Here is a 26,464-nt window from a genome sequence, read left to right as displayed (position 1 = left end):
TGAGGCAACAATGCTACCGCTGTGCCACCACGGCTTCCCCTTTTATTACCTGTCAGTGCTTCAATCTGCCATGAGACTGCATGCCTCCTCGTTCTCCAGTTCATGAAAAAGAGAAGAACATGCTAGCACAGTAATCTTCTGATGGTAGAAGAGACCTTTAGCTTGTGGCCTATCCATATATAAAAAACAGTTTCCCCAGTGCATGGCCCTTAATGACATTCATGTGTCCATACTGCAGAGTACTTACTACTCCTCTGTGCAGATAACCTGCCTACATTCTTCCCTTCTTTGTCTGCCCATTCAAGAATTCCAGGTAACAGATAAATAATCTATAACACTGGATAAACTCTACTATACCAATTTTTGGCTTACTAGTTTATAAGACTGAATCCTGTAAAATCAAAATTTCAAATCATTAACACATAACATACTCTAACAGATACTTAACTCTTTCCTGATCACTCTGTGTGAATTTACTATACTATTCTGTAACTGAGTGCACATTACTTAATGTTAACTGATAAAAAAAATAAATAAAAATACAGTATGACAGGGGAAGAAGATAATCTTTTATGATTTGTAAACTGCTTATAACTTGCCACAGTCCTTGAAGTGCATAAAACACCTCTTTTTAACCTTTAGACTCCAGAAAACAGCTTTTCTCGATAAGCAGCAATGAAGACTCCAGCATATAATAAAAATGCATATACACCAGAACATAACAGTTAAAAATACTGTGCATGTCTCTCTGCATATCTGTAAATTAGTAAGCCATGTCTTTTTAAACCTGTAGTAAATATTATGTTCTCCATGACAAAGTTATTAAGGGACACAGTATACAGATAATAAAGCATGACAAGGTACTGGGATTTACCACTACACTAAAATGACTATGTTGTCAAGGGAAAGAAATCATCCAACAGTCACCATCAAAGGATAAATGTCTAGCTATAAATCTAGTTATGCAAAATTTAATCAATGTTTAGTGCTGACTTTGTGTTATTCTGTTGCTAGCAATGCCAAACCTACGTGCGGCTGTTTTAATAAGGTTTTTGTCTAAAATATTTTGCACAGGAAAATTGTTTTGAACGATATTCAGATGAACAAATAGTTCTTAGAGAACTGTGAAATGTTCTTTTGCCTTTCTTTGACACTTGTAATTTTCACTGTATGTGATACCTATTTTGATGCAAGGATTCTAACAGTCAAGATTCAGATGCATGTTTTGCAGAGCTCAGCAGTTCTGGCAATAAAAATCTTAGTTCAAGAGGTCATATTGATGCTTTCCTGATCTTTTAATTGTTACTTTTTAAATTGAGATAAAGCTGTCTTCCCTCAGCTATAACATTTCTGAACAACAAATCTCCACAAAAAGACTAAATGATATGGTAACTCTGTTAGTCTGTAATACATGTAATGCTTCAGAAACTAGAAAGACTGCTGGAGAACTGTAATACAAGTGGCCAGACTAACAAGTGCTGTTCTTGTTTGAAGCTGGGGTTCCCTAGTATGTAGACAAGTGAACAAGAAAAATAAAAAGGCATGAGGATGTCCAGTCTAAAGTTGCATTGATTCTCTAGTGCTTTTGGACAGCTGCACAAAGTGTGGGCATTGCAGCATGTGTATAAACCTGTTTGAAGAACTGACAACAAATATTTAACAGTTTCTAAAATATCTTCTTTGCCTAACCAAACATAATCCACATAACCTGTTAGTCTCTTTTTAAAGAGGAGGAGAAGTCTTGGCTATTTTGTCTTCTGCTATTGATTAAGGTTACAAATTCAGAAGCACCACCTGAAGTTTTCTGCAAAAAGAGTTACAGTGACATGACCTGTCAACATTTCTTACTAATATCATATTCATTGGAGTCTTGTACCAATATAGTACTGCTGGCTATTACTGTTCTGTGGGGAGCTGACCGCATAACCCTGCCTAGGATAAGCAGCGCTGTTTGAGTAGGAACTACTTCTTACACACTTAAAACACACATACACACACCTACCTTTTCCTACCTACTTCTTACATGCACGCATACACACTCCTACCTACTTTTTACATCCACAGACTCCTACCTACCTATTTCTTAAACACACACACACACACACACACACACACACACACACACACACACACACACACACACACACACACAAAAAACACCTCTTAAACACTTAAACACACACACATCCTAGACTCCTACTGAAACATTTAAACTATTATTTCTGTTTAATGTACTGCTGTTTAGATCAGCGCCTTTGCTTCACAGCACAAGGATGCCTCTGTGGATTACCTTTACCGCTGTTTATACCTGTAGACCACCCACTAGGAACGTTCTTACCTTTAGGAAAAGTCATTTCTCAGTTGCATCCTAATTATGGAAATAAACGCTCCCCGTGTTTGCCTACACAATATTTCAAAGGTACCACATCCAATTTCCTCTGCTGTGTTGCCCTCTGTCAGTAACTAAGTGGATCCTAAATTTAAAAAAGGACGCTAGATGTCTGCTGTTTACATTTTTGTCGACTTGACCTTTTTACTTTGTTTCTTAGTTTAAAGGAAAGCACGAAAATGCTCCCAGCCTAGATGTGGATAATTAAAGTTAGCAAACAAAATTACTGAATCACTTTTGGACAAGTTTGCAGGGGAGTAAATTTGCAATCTTTATACCTCACATCTAATAGCATCTCGCAGCTGTCTAAAATGCACAAGGCATAACCCAAGAGCTTCAGGGATGCTCATGCTCATAGTGGCTTTCCTAAATCAACAATGAGCAAACACTTACAACAAGAAAAAGATAGAAGTTGTGGATCTCCTCTCCAGGATCCATGCTGTGATCATTACCGAATCACTAAAGGATACAGAGAATGTAAAATGCTGTGCTGTAGCGTACCTCACAGAACAAAGTTCGGAGACTAATTAACACTTTATCAAACTTATAAAATTAGTTTTAATGGCTGTCAGGACTACTGAGCTTCTAGCATCTCTTGGCACACAATATTGCCCATTTGACACCTACCTTTCTCACTTCTACATTCGTCCGCAGTCCGAACGTCCTCTGGAATTCAGATTTACAGTAGGTGCGAAAGACAAAGACGTAAATCATTGGTTGCACAGACACTGAAGATGAAAACAGGTCGCAAACACCTGTTGCGTCTGTGCTATTGGATGGGATGCAAAGGGTGTTCTTAAAGAGGAATGCACTTTAAAAAAAAAACTTTTTTTTTAAAATTAAAATTAAATTAATTTCTCGGCCAGCCGGTTCCGGGGGGTGCAAGTGCACCCCCTTGCACCTCCCTGCGGGCGCCCTTGCACACAGGAAGATAATCGGAGACTTAGTGTACAGTTTTTTTGGGAAAGCAGGCTGTATTTTTTATTTCTACAGTCACTGTACAAAATAGTTTGTTGTGTCAAACTTTGAAAAGAGTTCATTATGCCCATAATTTAGAATGAAAAAGGAAGCATGGGATTCTTGATTCAACTTTCATGGGCCAGTCAGAGGTTCCCAAATCCAACAAACAATCTTAATTAGAAAATAACTCCTCAGTGGTTAGTAATATTACAAAACCATGCTGCTAAAACACATTCCAAGATGATGTAATGCAACTTCTGGAAGGAAGCAGTTAATGTAAAAACATTAAACTGTTCCATTCTGTTGTCTCAAGCAAATGATGTTTCTCAGAGTAGTTCTAGCATCTATTCTGAAGAATAAGGCTACTGCTGGAAGTCTGTTTAGATTATGCAGTAGTACATGACAAGTTACTTGTGTAAAATTGCAAGCATGCTCAGAGTTGACAGTGCCATAATACAGCACTGCCCCATTCCATTTAGCCCCACCTAATAATTTGCTTCCTGCAGCCCCTCCACTGTGGTTTGATTCACCAGCTACCACTACAGATGTGTATGACATAATCATTACCCCTTTTTACAAAATTAACATTTGCTACTGCCCATTCAACAAGGTTCATTTGATTAATAATATGTTTTTTTCTCATTCCTTTCAAGCTCTTCCTCTAATCTTTCTTCATTGCAAGTGATAGGTGACAGTGGTTTACTTTTGCAAAATGTTGGTGCAGCATCCTCCCTCAACCAAATGGTAACTTTAAAACGTAAAAGTGTTACAAGTTCCTCATGAAATACTTCCTCCTGCAAATCAAGGATTTCTTATACTGATTTTAACACACAAGACAATCTGATTCACAAACTAAATTTAATTTCCATTTAACACTTATTTCTGCAACCAAATCTTCCTACACAAAGCTGGCCCATCACCTTTTACCACAAATGAAGTGAATGAATATTTATTTATTTATTGTTTTTGTAGCATACTGCAATCATTATTCCACTTAACACAGTCAGACTCTTACCTATGAACATTTTAAGCTTCATAGTAATTTTCTGTAAACATTTCATTTTAAACAAAGCATTAGACATTTGTTCTGGTGTAGCAGACTATGAGGCACTTATATCTTTTTCCATGGCTGCCTATTTGTCATTTGTAATAGATGCATACAGAAGCAGTTCTTTTGTCTTTTTAATAATGTATCAAAGATATTAGTTACGTAGTGTCATGCTCACATTTGTTCATCTTTCCATATAATTTTAATGTTTTGCCTTGAAAAGAATTATATTGTTTTTCACTTGTGAATGTGCTTTGTTGGAATGTGTTTGTGTTATATACCTAACATTTACACAGTTGTATCATTTTGTTTCTTTATAAATACAGACTTTTGGACCATGATTTTTACTGTTGTATCACTAACAATTTTTTTTAATTTTTGGAGGATTGGTCTTTAACTTCATAATTTCTGCACAGAGCCAATCTAAGTATCATGCTTCCTCGCATGTTTTGTATCTTTAATGATCTGATAGTGGAAAGTCTAATTAAACTGTAAATACTATATGCCATTTTTATCTCATTTTTAACTGTTTTGTTTGTGTTGCTTTTTGTATAAGTTACTTGTTTGGATACTGTTATACAGTAAACTCAATTACCCAGAACTCAAGCAACCGGCAAAAACTATCAAAGAAATGCAGTACAATTTTCATGTGTTGCACTTTCTGTTTTCCCCCAGCAGAAACATACCTTATGTTTCTAGAGTTTTATGGTTTTAAAAAGGAAGATAGGAATAAATTCCCTCTCCCCAACCTGAGAGCAAGTCAAACCAAACAAATAGTATAGAGTACAGTTTTAGTCAGGCCTATTTTTAATAGTACATCTCAAGCAACCAGAAACTACAGTTATCCAGCATCTACCAATCCCCATGGGTGCCGGTTAACAGAGAGTTTACCGTACTTCTCTTTCTATTATAATTGCAATAATGTGCTTCCTAGGTCAACAGTGAAAATAGACCAAAACCCAGTAGACATACCAGTAAGTAAAATGTGAATAAACAAACAAAAATAAATTGATAATACATTTATGGGTACAGTCTCCATACTTAGGGAAATCCTGAATAGCCTGGAAAATATTCAGTTCAGAAATAACACTCTCTGGTAAGCTTCATTGTGAATGCTAATTGGAAGTCAAAGTGCTTCATCCAAACTCTAACTAGATTCATAGTTTGCAGCATACTGTTTCATTTCAGCATCCTCTGTCATTGCCTCATAAGGCCTCTGGTTGCAGTGATTAAAATGAAATCTTTCTGGGTTTACCAGTAGTTCAGGCTAGCCATTTAGCCTTTTAACAGTCAGGTCTCAAGATTTATTTTTAAGTTTGTGTGACTTGAAAAATTGCTGAGTTATTTCTGCATTTGCAGACCATGGTTCCAACTTAGGTTTAAATAATTTTGTTCTTCCCAACCAACCATTCAAAATTCTTATAGGTTCATAGGTTCCTTAGGTAGGTACTAGGCTATCGGCCCAAGGGGCCTAAGTAAGCCTAGCCAACAAAGTTCCCTGGCTTACACCACCCAAGGAAGTTAATTTCCTGTGCCCCTGGCGAGCAGAGCCACAGAAATGATCTCCGAGGTGTATTTCCTATTTCCTACCCACTTATCAAGAGCGCTAATGAGGAACTTTGCTTGACATAGATGGGTAGCTTGTTCCAGAGTATAGGAAGTCTCTGGGACAGGAATCTATCCCTCCAGCATGTCCTGTTTGTTGTGATGACAAGGTTTAGGTCCCTAGAGCGTGTAGCTCTGAGGGATTGGGATTTCTTTAGGTGTAGCATGTCCAACAGCTCTGGGTTTGACATAGCTTTATATGTTAGGCAGAGATCACCTCGGAGTAGGCGATATGCTACGAAGTAAAGCTGGAGCTTTTTGAGGCGGTCAGTGTAGGGCATCTGTTTGAGGCCAGTAATCCTCTTTGTGAGGTACTTCTGTGACCTTTCCAGCTGCTGCAGATGTCTTATGAGGTACATTCCAAAAGGGGCATTGTACTCTATAATGGGTCTAATGAGTGCCGAGTAGAGGGGAACAATTACTTCTTTTTTTCTGGATGAGAACCCTTTTGTGATGAGGTGTCCCACATAGAAGGATTTCCTGACGACTGTGGCGATGTGATTATCAAAGGAGAAACTACTGTCCACCTGGGTCCTAAGGTCTCTTATCACACATTCAGCATTAAGTAGACTGCCATTTATGTGCTAGTTCATGGGTACAAAGTTTTTACCAAAGGGGATGACAATGCACTTTTTGGCACTGAACTTGAGGCCATGTCTCTGACACCAGGCATCTGTCTCAGTGATGCCCTTCTGTAGGATGTCCACATCATTTAGGGACTCGACTATGGCTCCTAGTTTGCAGTCATCTGTGAACTTCATTAGCCAGAGGCCTTCTGTGTTAGCCTGTACTTCAGAGAAGTAGATACCGAACAGGAGAGGTCCCAGGACTGAACCTTGTGGTACTTCACTTGTCATTGGTTTGAAGTCAGATCTGGAGTCTGCAACTTTTACATTGTGGGTTCTGTCAGTGAGCCAGTTGGCAACCCATCTTGTGACGTAGGAATTATACCTAGTTTAGTGAGTTTAGCTATAATTCCAGAATGGAGGATGGTGTCGAAAGCCTTGGTGAGGTCAAGGTAGGCTGTGTGAACCACCTTACCTTCGTCTATGGCTTTGGTGACTGCCTCAAAGAAGTCGATCAGGTTCAGAAGGCACGATCTGCCTTTCACAAACCAGAACTGGGTGGGATCCAGAGTTTGGTGGTTACCAATGTCTTTGTTTATGAGTTCCATGATGATATGTTCCAGGCTCGTCAGGCTAATAGGGCGATAGCTCCCAGGATCAGTGGTGGCTCCCGCTTTGTGGAGTGGGATAACTGTTGCTGTGCACCATTCAGTGGGCACAAAGCCTGATGTGAGACTATGATTGAACATGGTGCTTAGGTGGGGAGCCAGTTTGTTCTGAAGTTCGTGTAAAACGCAGCCTGGGATGTTGTCTGGTCTCATGGATGCTGTGTTTTTGGTTTTAGAGAGTGCAGCTTTTACCTGCATAGATGTGATTACAGGGACTCTGCATTCATCCTGTATAGATATGGGCCCTTTAGGGGGTGAGAGGGGGGTAAAGTTAGCACTGAACCTATCTGCCAGGATGTTGGCAATATCAGTTGGTTCTGTAATTTTTGTACTGTTGTGCTGTAACTCAGAGCAGCTCTGAGTGTTGCCATTGAGATTCTTGACATAGCTTTAGAATGCTTTGTGGTTGCCCTTAGAATCAGTGGTGATTTTGTTTTCGTAGCTAGCTTTGGAGGATCTTATAAGGGATCTCAGCTTCTTACTGAGGCTGACCAGGGTGCTCCTCCACTCATGGGATTTTACTTTCTTTTGCAACAGTTTCTTCCTTCTGTTGTATAGTTTGTGTATGGCAGGGGACCATCAGATTGACTTCCTTTTTTGGAGGATACTGTCTTGGTTCTGTTTGGGATAGAACGATCCATGCACTCTTGTAAGTGCTTATAGAGTGCATTTGTGTAGGATTCAGCAGTCGTAATTGTACTGTCCATCTGCATGGGTGTCATGAAGTTTGCCACTTCTGTCTTAAGAAGCATGAAGTTGGCTTTGGAGAAATTTTTTACCATGGTTTCCTTAATGGTGGGTGGGGGCGGGATGCAGATATCTAGCGTGATTAGCTTATAGTCTGATCTGACCAATGAGGAGTTGACTTCAGGTGTGGAACATCGGTCACTCATGTTGGTAATGACTAGGTCTAGGATATTGTTGCCCCTGGTGGGAGTGTGGATAAGTTGATTCAGGGCATTGGAATTTATGAATTCTAAAAAAATCCGATCTCTAGAAGCAAGTAGGACTGATAAAATAACGCTCTTTATTTGAAGAATCACGTTTTCGCTCTTGCAGTTGCAAGAGCTTCCTCAGCTAATAACAAATTAATAAAATAAATAAAATAGAACCATTTGTTATTAGCTGAGGAAGCTCTTGCAACTGCAGAGCGAAAACGTGATTCTTCAAATAAAGAGCGTTATTTTATCAGTCCTACTTGCTTCTAGAGATCGGATTTTTTTGGGTTTGTGGATTCCTGTGCTTTTTGTAATTTATGAATTCTAGGAAGCGTTGAGTGAAGGAGTTGGTACATTAGTAGTTTTCCCAGTTAACGTTGGGGTAGTTGAAATCGCCCATTATTAGGATGTTTGGTTGAACCCTAATATTTTCCAGTATATCAAGAAAAGAGGAGTGGGAATCCTGGGGCATGGTGGGGGGTCTGTAGCAAGCTACAATTTGGATTGCAGTTTTGCCCAGAGTTAGTTGCACTTGGATAACCTCAGATGCATTATGCTGAGCAACTAGCTTAGAGGTGTGGATATCCTTAATGAATATGGACACACCTCTGTCTTTGGTGTTCTGGTCCAGGTTAGATGGCCAAAAAGTGTGGTATGAGTTGTAGCCTTAATGCAGGGGTGCTCTCTAGAGCCTTGAACCAGGTCTCAGTCACTGCACAGATATCGATGTTCTCCATTTTAAGGAGTGCATTTTGAGATTTAGACTTCTAGCACTGAGTAGCATTACCCACAGTTTTTGCTTGCCTGTTCCTGTTATGGTGGTGAATTTGTCATTTGAACCTTGCCTAAAAAGGCACTATAGGGACAACAAGAGCCTTAGCCAGTATTCGGAATCCCAGGGGTGACAGGTGCAGGCCATCTCTGGCAAAGCATCGTGGTCTGTTGACCATGTCGTCCCAAGCAGACAGATACTGGATAGAATGACACCAGAAGCTTAGTCAATTGTTGAAGTCAATCATTTTGTCCTTGTACTGCGGTATCATTCTGGGCGATGGCAGGATGCTACTCAGGGCTAGGGTCATACCTGCCTGGGCTACAAGATCAGAGAGCTCTTCCATGTCTCTTTTCATGTAGTCCAGGGAGATATGTCTCAGGTCGTTCACACCAACATGGACAATGACAGTCATATTTGTACTTGTTGTGGAGTGACCTGAGTGCATGGGTTATATGGCGGATCCTGGCACCTGACACGCAGCTGGCAGTAACCATCTCTTTGTTTAGCCTGGTGAGTGGAACATCAATGATTAGTGTGTTGGGTATGTTGGTTTGCCTTATGGGCTGTGGTTTATTGGCACACTGAATCTGTGGGCTGTGTGTCATTTGGGTTGTGTTGGGGGATGAAGGTTGCTTGCGTTTCAGCTTTGGAGGTCTCTGTTGCTTGAGCAGATTGTTATTGAGAGCCTCTGTGAATGTTTTTGTGTTTTTATGTGTGGATTTTGGTGGTGTAGGTTTAGTGGGACTATGTGATGAGTGTAGTGTGGTGCAAGTGTTTACCTTCTCCTCTTGACTGTCAAGTTCAGTCTTGGTTGGAGTGAGCTTTACCTCCAGTTTGGCTAGATAAGTGCATCTCTTACAGGTTGTGGTGTTGGGTGGTAGGAGGAGAGAGTTGTCTGTGTACATGAGGCAATTGCTACATTGCCTCAAGATGTCCAGATTCATCAGATAGACAGGAGAGAACACTGGGAGCTGACCCTTGGACATGCCTGAATAAAAAACTACTTTCTGCTAGACAAGTGAGGAAAGTGAGTATAAGAACTGTTTTTCTCTAAGCAAGTGAGGAAAGTAAGTACAAAAACTGTTTTCCTCTAGGTAAAGAGGAAGGTTGAGTGCTGTAGTAATTTGTAGCTTATTTAGTGCTAACAACAAGTTCTGAACAAGTGCTGAGCACGAATAAGCAAATTCAAGTGCTAAAACTAAGAATCTGTACCTGGATCTCGTGATAGATAGGCTACCTAGTTCTTACCACTCCCACTGATAAGCTAGAATGCTTTCCTCCAACACAGAAAGGCTTAGGGGACTCAGAAGCTTACAAACAGTCCTGGATACAGCAAATCTGTATCTGGACTAGACTAGTTACAGGAAAGGTGGGAAACAAGCCCAAATGCAGGCTTTTAAACCAGAAAGTTGAAAGAGATGGAAAAATGGCCCAAACAGCCAATAAACTACAATTTCTGGACCAGAAACCACTCTTGTGGTATATAGATTACCTAGTGCTTACCACTCCCACTAATAGGCTAGAAGGCTTCCTTCCAACACAGAAAGGCTTTGGGGGCTCAGAAGCTTACAAATAGTCCTGGATATAGCATTGGACTAGACTAGGTGCAGGAAAGGCAGGAAACAAGCTTAGAATTTTTTTTTGTTTGGAAAGTGGAAAGGGAGAAAGGAGAAATAGAAGATAATTTAAAATTAAGGACCTAAGTGGCTTGCCCTTCACAAATGTTCTCTCTGTATTAGGTAGAATGAGCTAGTGACACTAGACTGGAATAGAGCTGGGATAGAGCTGAACAGACGGGACTGGTAGGAGTGTCTGAAGTCAAAATATGATCTCACTATACTTGGTTGAGTGAGAAAATGAGATAGGCCCAGGAGGAGTGTTCAAACACAAATTTACAGGAGGGGTGGGTAATTCCAAAGCCACCAAGATTAATACCAGAACAAGAACAGGGAGGGTGGGCAGAAAACTAAGTGCAGAGACAGAGAGAGACCACAGTATTCTATGAAACAATTAAATAGAAAAATAAATAACTACAGACAGACACAGACCAAAATATTCAGTGAAACAATTAAATACACATAAAAATAAAATGCAGTACAATCTTTAACACTGCAAGTTTGTACTTAACTCAGCTAGTAATGCAGTTGATTGTAGGTATGTAGCAGAAGCCAGACAACTCAGATATTGAGCAGTAATAAATTCACCACTTTTTCCTTTGTGTTTGGAGAAAGAGACATGGAGACTATAACTGTATTGAAACTACTTTGTTTCTTTGATAATATAATTTTATGTCTACTGTCAACAAGTCATCAGCCCTTCTGTGACCCATTTGCCCTATTTATTCCTTGTAATGTGAGTGCTGATCATGGGAGATTGGTATGCAGCCAGCCATTAAGGTTTCTTGACTGAGCCTTAACTCAAAAGCAGCAAAAAGTTTGGCTGAAAATATTGGCCCGCCTGTTGTCTGACTCCAGCTATATGTGTGCTGTGTGTCAGTTATACCTCACATAGCCCAGTTGCTTCTAACATGTACCCAGTACATACAAGCTATGCTTTTTTGTCAGTACAATTGCAGCCCTACCTGCTCCTCTCTCCTTGGAATGGGCAAGTTTACATTAACAACTCACTACCATCATCCCATGTCTGCTACTCCAGTGGGCAGATTACTGGTCAGTGGCAGGTCATCAAGGCTTCATCCCTCTGTACCACAGAGCTGACAGCATTGAAGACACTTTATAAGTAGCACAGACAGAACTGCTTCCTACATTTCCAGTCACTTTATATAAGTGTGTGTGGACTTGCTTTTACAGAGTTACATGCACTGCTGATTATAGCACACCACGCTTGTCCTTTTAGTAGGCATACTAACAGTTGTCGCCTCACAATAAGATGCTGACCGGTTCGACTCTCAGCTAGAGCGTCTTCTGCGTGGAGATATGCGTGAATGGGTGTACCTTCATTGAAGGTTGTGCGTTAGGGCTGTCATCTCAGCACATAAAAATCAACTGCCAATCATTAGCGGACTGGAGTTCCGCTGTGGCGACCCCTAACCGGGAAAAGCCGAAAGACACAACAACAACAACTAACAATATATTTTGTATTGACAGTATGTTTGTGCAACTCTTTTCTTTTCTGAAAATACAAAGGTTTGCTGTATTTTTACATCCACATGGTTGGAAATAAACAACACAAACCCACATTTTCAGTAATAGAAACTTTAGTTTAGACTTCTGTAAAATACAGGTCGCCAGTGATCAAAACTAGTCTGTACTGGAAACTTGCCAACAAAACCTTCTCTTCCCTTCTGACAGCCATTCTTCACCCCTCACATTCTATAGAACAGTTAGCATGCAGAAGACATTAAAGATAAGTCATACAGGAACTGTACAATTAAAAATAACTTATCCCAAAAGTAATAAAAAAGGTAACATCCATTTTTCTCTGCTAGGATTTTAAGGGGCATGTTACAATTTATTTTACATGTTGCTTAGATGATTTTAAGTTGTGTATTTTCTACTGTTGATTGAGTCATTGTTGTGGTAATTACAGTGGTGTTTCATTGGCACGTTAATCAGATAGTTCAGTTCAAAATGTTAATGCACATTGTAGAAGTTTAAATTAAATGAAATGAGTCTATTTCAGACTTCCTTTGTGCCATACTATACTTTCAGCTGTGGTCTGCACTATCTGGGGTGCACGATTCATAGCAATAAAGGACTGATTGATACACTGAGTAATATCCCTGATTAGGTGCCTCCACGTTTCAGATTTAAGTTGATGACCAAAAAAAAAATGCCCTCTCAAAGTTAAGAATCAAAGAAAAAAAAGATTTTCTGCTTTGCAAAGAAACATTCAGTATGTCCAGTATGTTGTACAAAATGGCACTTTGTTCCCACGTCTGCTAAACTGTAGCAAAGAGCTATGATAGCTTCTTGCTACAATTCAATGACTGTATTAAAAAAAAGCTTCTTCGGGATAGGCAAAGAGCTGTTATGTATCAGCATAATACCATTTTTTAAAACTTCTGTGCTAAAATATATCAAACACTTATACCAGCACAGTAGTTTAGCTAGGGTGGGGGTGAAGGGGGGAACTGCCCCAAGCACATAGTGTTAGGGGGCGTGATTGGCCATCCAATCCATCATCCCAACTCCTGATCACTCTTCAGTGAAATACAGTCTTTAAAATCCAGCATTGCATTTTTTGTCAAACCAAAGTGCTACAATGTTCTGTGTGTGGTCTAAATTGTAGCAACTGCTTGCTACATTGTAGCAAGTAGTTTGCTTCAGTCTAAAAGTAAAAAAGAAAAAAAAACAACTGAAACCTGAGTGCTGTAGCACTCCATGCAGGAAATAAACTGAAGTAGCTACTTGCTACATTTGTAGGAAGCAACTGATACAGTTTAAAAGAGAAAATATTTCTTTTTTTTTAACTAAAACTTTAGTGCCATGGCACTCTGTGCATGGTATAAATTGTAGCAACTGTTTGCTACATTTAAACAGAAAAACTTTTTTTTACTAAAACGAGAGGTAGGAGGGTAGGGATAGAAAGCAGAAATGGTGCGGGGGGGGGGGGTCTTGTATCTGGCCACCTTGTTAGTTTGCCAGTAGAAGGAGTAGACTTTTTTTTTGCTCTTCACTTGATTGTGGTACTATCTCAGGATAGTTGAGCCAGCTACATTTCTGTACTAGCTCCTTGCTACAATTCCTAGTGCAAACACCAACTGTCATTTAAGCAGCCACATTTCATAATTGTGACTTCTTCTTTCGGCTTTTCCCAGTTAGGGGTCGCCACAGTGGATCACCTGTCCGCTCATGATTGGCAATGGAGTTTTTTACGGTGTCGAGTTGCCAGCCCGGTCGGTGCTCAACCTTCCACAGAAGGCACACACATGCATGCACTCACACCTAGGGCCAATTTAAAGTGTCCAATCCACCTACAGCATGTCTTTGGGATGTGGGAGGAAACCGGAGCACCCAGAGGAAACCCATATGACCACAGGGCGGACATGCAGACTCCGCACAGAAGGCACCCGAGCCGAGAATCGAACCGGAGAACCTCTTGCTGTGAGGCGGCAATGCTAACCGTGAAGTTTTACATAATTGCCAATACTGCTTGCAGAGACTGAGTGGCACAACTGCAGTAATAATTGCAGTTCCTAATAGCATGCATCTGAGACAGACATTCCCTTTGCCCCATCCTTGTTATATCTGTGGCAGTACCGAGTATATTTTCTACAGTGCTTTTCCACTGGATACATCACCTAACTCCCTCATCACCTACATCACTTTTACTTTGACCCTCTGATCTTACTTGCTGCTTCCTTCTCATACTTACTACTAAAATTAATCTACATTTCTTTTTGTACTTTGTTAATAATATTTATATATTCTTTCAATTGTCTATGGAATTCCCTGTCTTCTGGGATTATTGTGATTTTTTTCTGTTTTATTTTTAGTGCAAATTTCTTTACTTGGGCTATGCTTTCAAATGGTCTGTTGTGATCTCTGTAGTATGCTGGTAAACAAAATAAATAAATAAATATGCCATTGCTCTGGTAAGAGATTTTTCATAGGTGATTGTTGCATTTCTACTGTCTCTGTAATGTTAATGTACATGCATTTTTAAAAGTTGTAATCAATTATTTTTTTAGTGTTCAAGGAATGTTGTACTTTATTTTTTTTTCAGAAAATATTCTGCTAATGCAGTCCTAGTTACTGACACATTTTGTCCAGGGTCATTGGTGTTTGGAAAAATTGCTTTTAAGGATGAGTAAGGAACACTGTCTGTTTAAGTAACTTGTCAGAAACTGTAGAAATCAAACCCAGGTTTAAAGATGAAGCCCATAAGGAAGTCATTATCTTAGCCCTATATGTTAAGTTGCCAAATGTCTGACACAAACCTTAAGGGATCTTGAGAAGAATATTATTTCACAATGCCTAATTCTTTTTAAGTGGTTATACCTCAGCACAATTTATTGAGCAGTTAGTTCTCATTGTTAGCCCTCAGTAGGAATAAAGTACTTTGATATATTGTACAACTGCTTACTGTTTTTACTTCTTATACAAAGAGAAAAAAAAATTACAGGTCTCAAAAAAGGAAAAGAGGAATCACCCCCATCAAACGAGCAACATAATCCTTTCTGTAACACAGTTTTGTACCTCTTCTGATTTAGATAGAGACAAACATCATAGTTTAATGTAAAATTGTCGGATACCAAATACAATTGTAGTGTTAACGGATTATATATCATTATCTTTTGGCATCTCCTAGTTTTGTGGTGATTTGCATTTGATTGGAAGGTACTGATCCTAAGAGGCAGATGATGTAAAGGATATGTCACAAAGTACCATTTCTTCCATAATAAAGACAAAATTATTTTTTTAGGAAAGCTGATTAGTAATACTTCTCTTGATGGCTGTTTCTGATTTGAAAGTATCTTGTGACAAGCACAGCATCTCAAAATACTGATTCTCTTTTGCAGGTGTTATCAGTATTTTTAGATGAAGGGATTTTTTTTTATTTGTTATCCAAGAATTAGAGCTTTCACAAATATTCTTTGATTTGTAATATGTTTGTTAGGTAATTAGATTTGTTAGACATTTCCATTTATACCAATGATGTACATAGTTATGCAGTGGGTGAAAATCAACAACAACTTTCTTAGTTATGACATCACTTGTTTTATTTCCTTTAAGCGGGAGATTCAGAAGCTGTATGAAAACAAGTCATTCCTTTTTTTGGGATGTGGACGGACAGTAGATGACACCACTTTTCAGGCACTATTTTTGGAAGCTGTCAAACACAAATCTGACCTGGAACATTTCATGCTAGTAAGGAGAGAAGATGTGGATGGATTTAAAAAACTTCGGGAAGACATGCTAGACAAGGGAATTAAAGTAATTTCTTATGGAGAACAGTACTCTGACCTACCAGAATACTTCAAGAGGCTAGTAGATGAAATATGTTCAAGAGCAGGTATTTTTTGTGTCATATTGCATTTTAAAAAGGCTGAAAATGGTTTGCTTTGATTTCTCAACAAATATAAATGTATGTGTTCCTCTTAATGATAATTGACTATAGTCTCACATGTTGCTTTGTCTGGGCTGAGTAAATTAGTATATGGTACTGACCTGTCATCGTAGTTGTATATTTTTTGCTTACAGTACTCATCATTAGGACCAGAACTCTGCCGTTAATTATTAGAGTTTGCAGTATTGTAAGGATGAGTAGTGCCTGCAACTGCTCTACCCTAACATGAGTGAGTATCAAGTTCAAAGGGCATACAGCCTATCTGTAGCTGTCCTGTAATGAATTTTTAGGATATAACATCGTATGGCCAAGTAGCCTCAGCAACATTGTCCTTTTGGCATCAAGCTTATTTATATCTTTGTTTACCATTTGTTAACCAGGTTAGGGCACTGATCTACATGGACCATTTTCAGGCTCATCCCATAAATAAAAAGGTAATAGTGTGGCAGTATACAGTACATAAATATAAAGAGTTCATTCCAAATTCAAACACGAAACATGATGCTTGATTATATAAATGAAACCATATGTAAGTTTAACAGTGAGCCTATTTGATTATTTATTTCTGTTTATTTCTTTGTTAATTGGATAAGCAGGCTGATTGAAAGTGGATCCATTCCAGTTGCAGACTGGACCATAGGCAAAAATAAAAACATATTATTGCCCTGGATCATGGATCTTTCAAAGTGTATATATGCAGGAAATAAATGTGGTTATGGTAAAAATGGTACAAAATTCAAACGTATAAAAGCATAGTAAAATAGTGGGTTACTCACAAACAATTCTGTATCACAGCTTTTGTGTTATTCAATTGTCTCAAGGCTTGGCTTTTGTCTTACTGGTATAAAAATATTGCCTTTTTGTAAATTCCTGCATATCATTGCTAGAATCTCCTTGTGTTCTGACTGAGAGTGCGTCTCAAACAATCTGGAAATATAGAACTGATAAGTATATTTTTGGCACTTTAACTGTTTTACTTGACTGAATTATTTATGTATTTGCTGGCAGAATTCTGTTTACTGATCTGTGCTGAAACTTTTTTTTCTCCCACCCTCCCACCGTATTGCTGCTGTGTTCTTAAAGTTGGGGGCTTTTGTAGTTGCCCGCCCCTACTGTAAACTTGATCTGGGACACTCCTCCCAGTTCCATCTCTTTAGCTCATTCTACCAAACACAGAGATCATTTGGGAAGGCCAAACCTCTTAGTCCCTTAACCTTGAATTATCTTCTGTTCCTGCTCTCTCCCTTTTGTACTTTATATATATATATATATATATATATATATATATATATATATATATATATATATATAAACACTTTGCTTTGTTCGGCTGCTTATATTTTTCTAATTTGTGTTTCTTCCTACTAATCTGTTACTTCATCTTGCTTTGTTTTTTCCTGCTACTTGCTGCCTGTTCTCTAAAGTGTTCAACTGCATCTTTTCTGTTGCATTTATTACTGCTTGTTTATAGCTTATCTAAATTAAGTGTTATTCTAAGCTCTTAGTTTTTGGTTTAAGCACTTGGGCTTTAGGCCCACCCCTTAGCTCTCCCTGGCCTTTCTCCCTCAGATTTTGTCAAATATGGATGGACAATTTCCTACAGTTTCTCCTGGCAGTCTAGTTGATATGGGCATCCTGAGACAGTGTAGCAACTGCCTCATGTACACAGACAACCACCTACTACTACTACTACTACTACTACTACTACTACTACTACTACTACTACTACTACCACCTAGGAACACAATTTGTGAGAGGCAATTACATTAGGAACCTAGAGTCCAACCTCTCTCCCCGTCAAGCCAGTATATCTGGCACCGAAAAGGTTGTCAACACAGTCACTACGTCTCAAACACCACCCACACCTACACAGCACACATCTACATATGCGGAGGTCCTCCACATAAACATACCCAAACAAAGGAGACCTCCTAGGCAAAACACACGTGATCTCCACAGCCCTCCACACAACATACCATGCATAGTCCACATGCATGTGCCTCACAGCCACTAAGGCTTCACCATAAACCCAACATATTAGTCATAGGAGACTTCATTGTGAGACACACAGATGTGGCTCTCACCAGGCTGGATAAGGAGAAAGTCATGGTTAGTTGTCTGTCAGGTGCCAAAATCTGACACATTACATATGCACTCAAGTCTTTCAACAGGTACTGTTATGACTCTGTCATAGTCCATGTTGGCGTAAATTACTTGAGACGTACCTGTCTGGACAATATGAAGAGAGATGTGATTGAGCTCACTGATTATGTGTCCCAGGCAGGTATGTCCCTAGCCTTAAGCAGCATTCCCAGTTAGGGGTCGCCACAGCAGATCACCTGTCCACTCATGAGTGGCAGTGGAGTTTTATGGTGTTGAGTTGCCAGCCTGGCACCCAACCTTCCACTGAAGGCACACACACGCACACACTCACATCTAGGGCCAATTTAGAGTATCCAATCCACCTACAGCATGTCTTTGGGATGTGGGAGGAAACCAGAGCACCTGGAGGAAACCCACAGGACCATAGGGAGGACATGCAGACTCCGCACAGAAGGCACCCCAGCTGAGAATCGAACCAGAGAACCTCTTGCTGTGAGGTGGCAACGCTAACCGCTGCACCACCATGGCCACCCCTGAAATGATGCCTCAATACAAACAGAAAATTATTGACTTTAACAATTGACTTAGTTTCTGGTGTCATTCCAGGAGGATCCAGTGCCTGACAGCCTGGGAAGATATGATCAACAGGCCATGATGCTTTACGAGAGATGGCCTGCCTCTGTCTCTCCTGGGCTTCAGGCTTCTGGCAAAGGCTCTTGCCTCCCCTATAGTGCCTTTTTTTAGGAAAAGTGATGAGGTTAAAACTATCATCATAGAAATTTCAACAAAACACCAATTAAAAGTTATGCTGCTAAACACTAGGAGTCTAAACATGAAACTGCATTCACTGCAAGCATTCCTAACCCTGGAAAATGCTGACATCTGAGCAGTCACAGAAACCTGATTCAAAGCTGTGGAGAGCACCCCAGCCTTCCTGGTTAATCATCCTGTCATACATTTAGACCCCAAACTATGGGCAGTAAAGCCAAAGGAGGTGGAGTTTCAATATACATTAAAGACATACACAGCTCCAGGCTGGTCAAACAGTATAATGCACAGGAGACATCCCAGTTGCAGTTAACCATTGACAGGACCCCTATTTAAATCATAGCTAGCTACCGGCCCCCAAATCTGACTCAAGATGCCCAATCTGCCTATTTGGACCTGTTTGAATCTATCAAGATTCAACCCTTTACCCTGATCCTGGATGACTTTAACTTCCCAAACATAGATTGGAAGAACTACTCATGCCAGAACACAAATGCCCAGAGATTCCTTGATTTTGTCAATGCAAATGCCTTGAAAAAGCTGTCAATACCCCCACAAGAGATGATAATATCTTGGACTTGGTATTAATCAACATGAGTAACCTCTGCAGCTTCCCTATAATATCATCCTCCCTGGTAAGATCCGACCACAAAGCAGTCACTTTCAAAATCACCATCTCCCCAAACCCCCCTCTAGCTAGGATCAGACATAAAAACTTCTCTAAAGCTGATTACAGCCTCCTGAGGGATGGTATAAACAGCTTCACAGCCACCTTCCTCTCTGTAGGAACTGGCACCAATATCCAAAACTACACCAAAGCACTATACAAGCATCTATATAGATGCATGGAATCATGAATACCCGACAGGACTAAATCATCCCCTGCAAGGAAGAGTAAACCTGTCTGGTGGACATCTGCAATAAATAAACTCTATAACAAAAGGAAAAAAATTGCTGTCTGAGACCAAGAAGGAGAGGTGCCCAATTGGAAGCAATATCTCCTTAATCTGAACAAGCAATTAAGAGCACTAGTGAAATCCTCCAAAGCAACTTTCGAGTCCAAATTGGTGACATCTACTAGAGACAATCATAAGGCCTTCTTCACATATGTCTGCAACCTCAAAGGAAGCACCCAGATCTGTTCAGAACTGGTGGTCAAGGACACCACATATACAAATGCCATAGATATAACAAACTTGCTGGCTGACAGATTCAGAAAAAGCTTTACCCCTCTGTCTGCCCCCATCAGTAAATCAGGACATCCCCAGTACCTGCCCCCTTCCCCTTATATCTAGGGAATAGGTCATCACTGCTCTCGCAAAAGCAAAAAATACAGCCTCCATGGGACCCGATAACATCCCAAGCTGCATCCTACATGAACTCAGGCAGGAACTTGCAGCACCATTAGGCACCCTATTCAACCAAAGCTTGAGTACTGGCTTCATCCCATCTGCATTGAGGACATCCACTGTCATCCCTTTACACAAAGGTGGGGCATCCACCCATCCAGGAAATTATAGATTCATCAGCCTAATTAGCCTGATCTGCAAGGCCATGGAACAGCTTATCATAGAGCTCATTAACAAGGACATTGGCAACCTCTAAACACTTGATCCCACACAGTTCGGCTTTGTCAAGGGGAGGTTATATCTGCTAAATTTGGTCAACTTCTTTGAGACAGTCTCCAAAGCCATGGACGAGGGGAAGACAGTGCACAGCGCTTACCTTGACCTGGCCAAAGCCTTTGACACTATTCCCCACTCGGGCATAATAGATAAACTCTCTCAACTAGGCATCAATCCATATGTTACCAGATGGGAAGCAAACTTGCTCACTGATAGAACCCACATAGTCAAAATAGGGGAAGCCACCTCAAGCAGTAGACCCGTACAAGTGGCATACCCCAGGGTTCGGCCTTGGGGTCTCTGTTATTTGGGATATACTTTTCTGTGCAAGTCAAAAACAATGGGCTGTGGCTGACCAGTTTTGCAGATGACTGCAAGCTGGGTGCTGTCATCTATTCCCCTAGTGATGTGGACATCCTCCAAAAGGGTCTCACTCAGACAAATAACTGGTGCCAGAAACAAGGCCTCAGGCTAAATACTAAAAAATGCATCATCATCTCCTTTGGGGAGAGTGATGTCCCCACAATTATCACATTAATAACAACATTCTAAGCATGGAATCAATCGTGAGGGATTTGGGCACCCAGGTTGATAGCAACCTGACTTTTGACCACCATGTTGCTTCCATTGTACAGAAAGTCTGCTACATGGCCCACTTTTATAAGTAAGGGTATCTCATCCAGAAACAAGGAGGTCATAACATCCATGTATTCTTCCCTTATAAGGCCCATTATTGAGTACAATGCCTCTTTTTGCATGTACCTTGCAAAGCAAATGCAGCAGCTGGACAGACCACAGAGGTTCCTCACCAGGAAAATCCAGGGCCTCAAACATCTACCATACACGGATAGGCTAAAAGCCCTATCCCTCTACTCAGTTTCATACAGACTCCTCAGAGGTGATCTCTGTCTGGCATACAAGGCAATCATGGACCCCACCTTGATGGGACTGCTGCATATCTGCATGTCAAGCTCCACTCGAGTAACCCACAGGCTCGGCCTCAACCTGGTCTGTGGCATCAACAAGACTTGTTGGCAGGACAGATTTGTGTCCCAGAGATTCCCCCATCTATGGAATAGACTCCCTCTCCACATCACACAGAGTACCTCTTTACCCCCTTTTAAGCACAACCTGGATAACTGGATGGGAAACAGAAAATATACCCCTGGGATTCCACCTGTGTCCCTGCTGGACAGGGGCATTGGTTGCTGATTTGTCTAAACATGGGCTAAGCTTTTGGTTAGGCTTATAAAGGCCTCAGGGCCAATAGCCTAGTAACCTCCTATGATCCTATGTATATTCCTTTTGGCAATTACATCTAGAAGCAAAGCATAAATTACATAATAGAAACTGGGTACGTACCCCCACTTAAGGAAATAAGATTTTATGCTAGGAGATCTATAAAAGGAACAAAACAATTAAAAAACAAGTTACTATCAAGGTTAAAATATAGAGCACCAGTAGACTTACATTGAGAGGAGGCAGTAGTCCAGTGAGAATGGTGGAGTGTTGTTAGAAACAGCAAGGATGGAAGCTGGAACAGATGAAAGTTTAGTGAAACAGGCAGTTAAAATATACAAATATTACAGTTTTTCATTGCACTGAAAACAGAAAAGATGGTACAAGAAGTACAGAGTTGTTAGAAACAAGGACAGATTGAATAGTGTTCTGTCCCTGCTGTGAATTAAAGCTGGCCAGAGAAACGGCAGTGATTAACTGGAAGGTTAATCAGACAGAATATTTTCTCAAGACTGTTTACCTTACATAATCACATGACTGAAAACAAGGTATCTAATACAAAGCAGTTATGTGATCAGGTGGGTGCTCCAAGCAGGTAGGGGTAACCTGTTTGGTAACAAATATCAAAAGGCTTGTTCTAAATTTTGGTAGGCTCTGCACTTCTGTCATGGCTAGGAGTGCATCCCTTGTAAGAGATTCCATAGCAGAGAAGTTTGTGTCATCCTAACATATATGAATTTGGGTGTTATGAGGTTATTTGCCTCCCTATCAAATGACAGTGATCTTTTTTAATGCTAAATCTTCTTGCTGGAAATTCTTCCTAGAGAAAGCAATAGTTAAGGCTCAGACCAACCACCAGTCCAAGCAGTAGGATAACGAGTGCAGTAGGTAACCAATCACCCTGTTTACTTATAACATATGGATGTTTACCTTTAATTAAGTGCACATAAGTGACAAATGCTTTGGGAGGTAAGAAGATTAACATTAAGGTAGTAATACCATAACCTGATGAAGAATAAGGACCCCTTTCTTGTTGCTGCCCTGGCTTCTAGAAATAGATTTCTGGAGTATCTTAGTTTTTTAGATGTTTTTTTTCCATTTGTTGCTGCTGACTGTCAGCCCCCCACCGTTTTTTCAGTATCTTAAAATAGATTATTTATTCATGACATTGTTAATTTGCAACAAGTTCTCATATACTATAAAAATTAAAAAATAAACAGCGCAATAACACTTCCCATTATTGTGTACATGCATTATACATACAGTTTCCAGCTTAACTCTGTTCTTTACTTTTGCACATTAGAACACACTGATTTGCTTCACAGTTTCTATCAGCCTACTTATTTTAGTTATTTATTTGAGAACTGCTGTATTATTTTTTATTTTATTTATTTGTCATTTGTTAACTGGGTTAGTCCAACTGAGCCAAAGGCCCATTTTCAGAGGAGACCTGAGGGGAAAAGATCCAGAAAAAAAAAGGCACAAGACATTAACAAGAGTTTAACATGCAAAAATTTAAAAAAACAAGAGTATAACATACTTATATCATACATTTAAAATAGCAAGAAAATTACATAATTGTAACATTGCCTAAATTTGCAGTAACAGCAGTTTCATGAATAGTATATAGAGAGTAAAATGCTGAGCGAGCAGCTGATGAGTTTTGAGAAAAAAAAGATCAGCCTTAGGTCTACACTAGTAAGTCATAATATTACAGAAAATGGAGATAGATTGGTGATAAAATATGATAGTGTTGCTACTAACAATGGATACAAGCAGTAGAGTGTCTACAATCTAGTGTAAAGAGGGATATAAAGAGGTGGGGGGGCAGAATTAAGTAGGGTCCTGACATGGGGAAGAGCTAGAATTAAGAAAGTAGTTTTTAATATATATATATATATATATATATATATATATATATATATATATATATATATATATATATATTCATGTGCAGATTTTTTTGGTGACAATTACGTCCGTCTTTTAATGATCCCATTTCAGCTTCTTTTTATTTCTTTTACAATACCCAGTGCTTCATTTACAACAAGTTTAATCATATAATTGATTTTCAATTCTGGCTGCTAGTGATAGTAAGCTTATTAAGACCTTACTATGTCTAGACAGTTCTAAACCAAGATACCAACTTAGTAACATCATTTAACTGGTTAATATATCATATCTTCTTAGTAATTGTATCAGTACATTCTGTAGAGAGTCAAACTCATTTTAACTCCCCACATTTCTAGAAAACATGTTCTCAGTGTCCTCTTTTATTCCCTTCACATCTCTAACATCTGCTGGCCACTTGAGGAAGAATCATGTAAGGTTTACTTGAAATGTAAAAGTAGGTGTGTAAACCTTTCCTTTCAAATACTCTGAATCTTCTTAACTTTGCACCATACTTAGAAACCTTACAGATACACTTACATTGTTCCTTTGTAATTTATTATTCTAATCTTGTCTTAGTCTTGTCTGATCTTGTCTGATTGAGTCTTATATAGTTACAACATAATATTGTATAAGCCCATCTAATTATCCCTTTCTTAACAGCATCTTCTGTTCTTGCTTCCACTAAAAACACTACCAGAGCTGGGGCCTTTCATTCAGTACTCCTGTCTGTCTCTCTCTCTCGCTCTCTGCCTGCATAACACCAACTGTCCCTGATACAGAAGGAAATCTCTGAGCTACAAGTCAAATAACTGCTTGGCTTCTTCCCACTCTCTCACTTTTCTTATCCATCTTATTTGCTCCCTTTAACACCGTTTTTTTGTTAGTTGCTTCTAATTAATTCCTGCCATCACTTGTAAATTTTCTGTAGCCTTAGTTGTACATATTCCTGTTGGCAAAATCTCCTTTCTCCACTTCCTTGCTTGTCTAGTCTATATAATGTTGCCCAGATTGTCAGTCTTGAGTTCATTCACTCCGTTCCACTAGACACTACCGGCATGAGGGTACAGCCAGCTGGACAGGGCTGTTCAACAAGAAACTATAAAGGTAATTTTTGCCGTCATCAACATCTACCAATTTCAGCACCTTACCCATGGATGCTGATTTGAGCACCCTCATCATCACAGGGCTGACAGTGCTCTACCCATATATGTGCATGCCTTCACTTGTGCTAATGAGGGATACTGTCACCATCTTGGTAGCACCAATCCTACTTCCCCAGTCCTAGCTGTATTGGAGCATTGCAAGGCTTCACCTGCTTAGTAGTGAACAGGCAACCAGAACCACCCCTCTGCCCCCCCAGGATGGGCTGGCCGGTGTTAGATGCTTACTGCCATCCTCTCCCACCTGGGTCTTACAATGACTGAGTTGCTGATTGAACTCTGGTTATCTGAGTTATACGGGCTTATCCCTCTGTACTGTTGAGCTAGATTTAGATCATCTTAACTTTGAAATATTTGTCAGAAAGACCTTAATGGAATCGATGCAGAATGTCCATGATTAGAAGCTTCACTGCTGTAACAATGAAAACATTTACTAAAATGGAAAAAAATCAACATGGTTTTTAACGTAGAAGATGCACATTTTCTGGAAGAAGACGTGCTGTTTTTCCCTGTTGGTGTGTGACTTCAAAATTAGATTATTTAGGTAGGAGGTGGGTGCAGGATGCAGCTCTCCATATTGATAGTGTTTGCAGGGGATTGCCTTTATGGAAGAAACATACTTTTGCAGTTATGTTGTTTGAATTTTTGTGTTATTTAGCTTGTATTTTTCAACTTTTGGGGTTGTTATGACAGTCAGCCTTCTGATTGTCAAGGTTCTGCATGGAAAGCAGACTTTTCCCATACTCAGTCTTCAGTTCATCTCCTTCTTCTCCTGAATCTGGCCTTTTTGTTGTATCAGCAGTTACCTGATGTACATAGACTCCCCCTACCAACTCTATTTATTTCCCATCACTCATCGGGAACAGAGCTGATTTCTATTCCATCCAATGTAATTTATAGTACAGAAGTAATATTTTGTCATTATTTTAACACCTTAAATAACCTTTTTCAGGTCCAAGTCAACAAATGCCCTGCACAGAAGGCAAAATTTGGTTGTAGATTGCTACTGTGTCTGCTTAGTTTCTCTTCATGTATGCAGGAATTGTCTTCGGTCATCCCACAAATTGGCATCTTAGATGACATTTTTGCAGGCTGAAATCATCCAGATACTGCTCATTCTGCTTCTAAACAGGCAGGTGAACCCTACAGCTCCCCAGCTAAGTAGAATGAGAACTTTTCTAAGCATTCTAAAGCCAGTTTGTGTGGGATTTATCTGATACAGCATAGGTTCTAGAGACCACTATTCCTCCCCACTTTTGCAGCCTGATAAAGGTCTAAAGTTGTGAACAGGGTGGGCAAGAAGGAGCTTTGACTCTATGCCCAACTTACTCATGTGTGCTATCCCTAACCCTACTCTTACCCCTGCCCCTAACCCCAACACTATACATTACATTACTAAAAATCCTTTCTCTAACAGTACCACTATCAGGAGTACCCTTGATCTTAGTGTTCTAGCTGGCGTTTACTTATAAACTGTTGTTTAGTGAGAGAAAAGTTTTCAGTATTTCATGATTCAGTATTTTTAGTAGTCAGTGTTTTTGCATTCAGTCTTTTTTATCTATATTTTGAGGTTCAGTGTTTTGTGTTTTCTCCATTTCAAGATATAATCCAGTGAACACGGTGTTGGACGCATGGCACAGCAGTGTATACAAAGGAGGTTTTTCTTTGGGGGGGGGGTGTTCACCTTTTTTGTTA

At 39.7% G+C, this 26,464-nt stretch overlaps 1 protein-coding gene across 1 annotated transcript in view; it reads left to right on the top strand.

The window, feature by feature from the left end:
• FAM118B (family with sequence similarity 118 member B) overlaps window positions 1-26,464 on the top strand; it is a 718,053-nt gene that overhangs the window by 562,231 nt on the left and 129,358 nt on the right. Inside the window, exon 6 of the mRNA XM_044080824.1 lies at window positions 15,648-15,927. Coding sequence (XP_043936759.1) covers window positions 15,648-15,927 — 280 coding nt within the window. The remainder of the gene's footprint in view (window positions 1-15,647; window positions 15,928-26,464) is intronic.

This window comes from Protopterus annectens, chromosome 8.part0, assembly GCF_019279795.1.
Source record: "Protopterus annectens isolate FY-2018-M chromosome 8.part0, PAN1.0, whole genome shotgun sequence".
Classification (NCBI taxonomy): domain Eukaryota; kingdom Metazoa; phylum Chordata; order Ceratodontiformes; family Protopteridae; genus Protopterus; species Protopterus annectens.
Note: the sequence above shows the minus strand (reverse complement) of the source record. Positions and strands in the feature narration are given on the sequence as shown.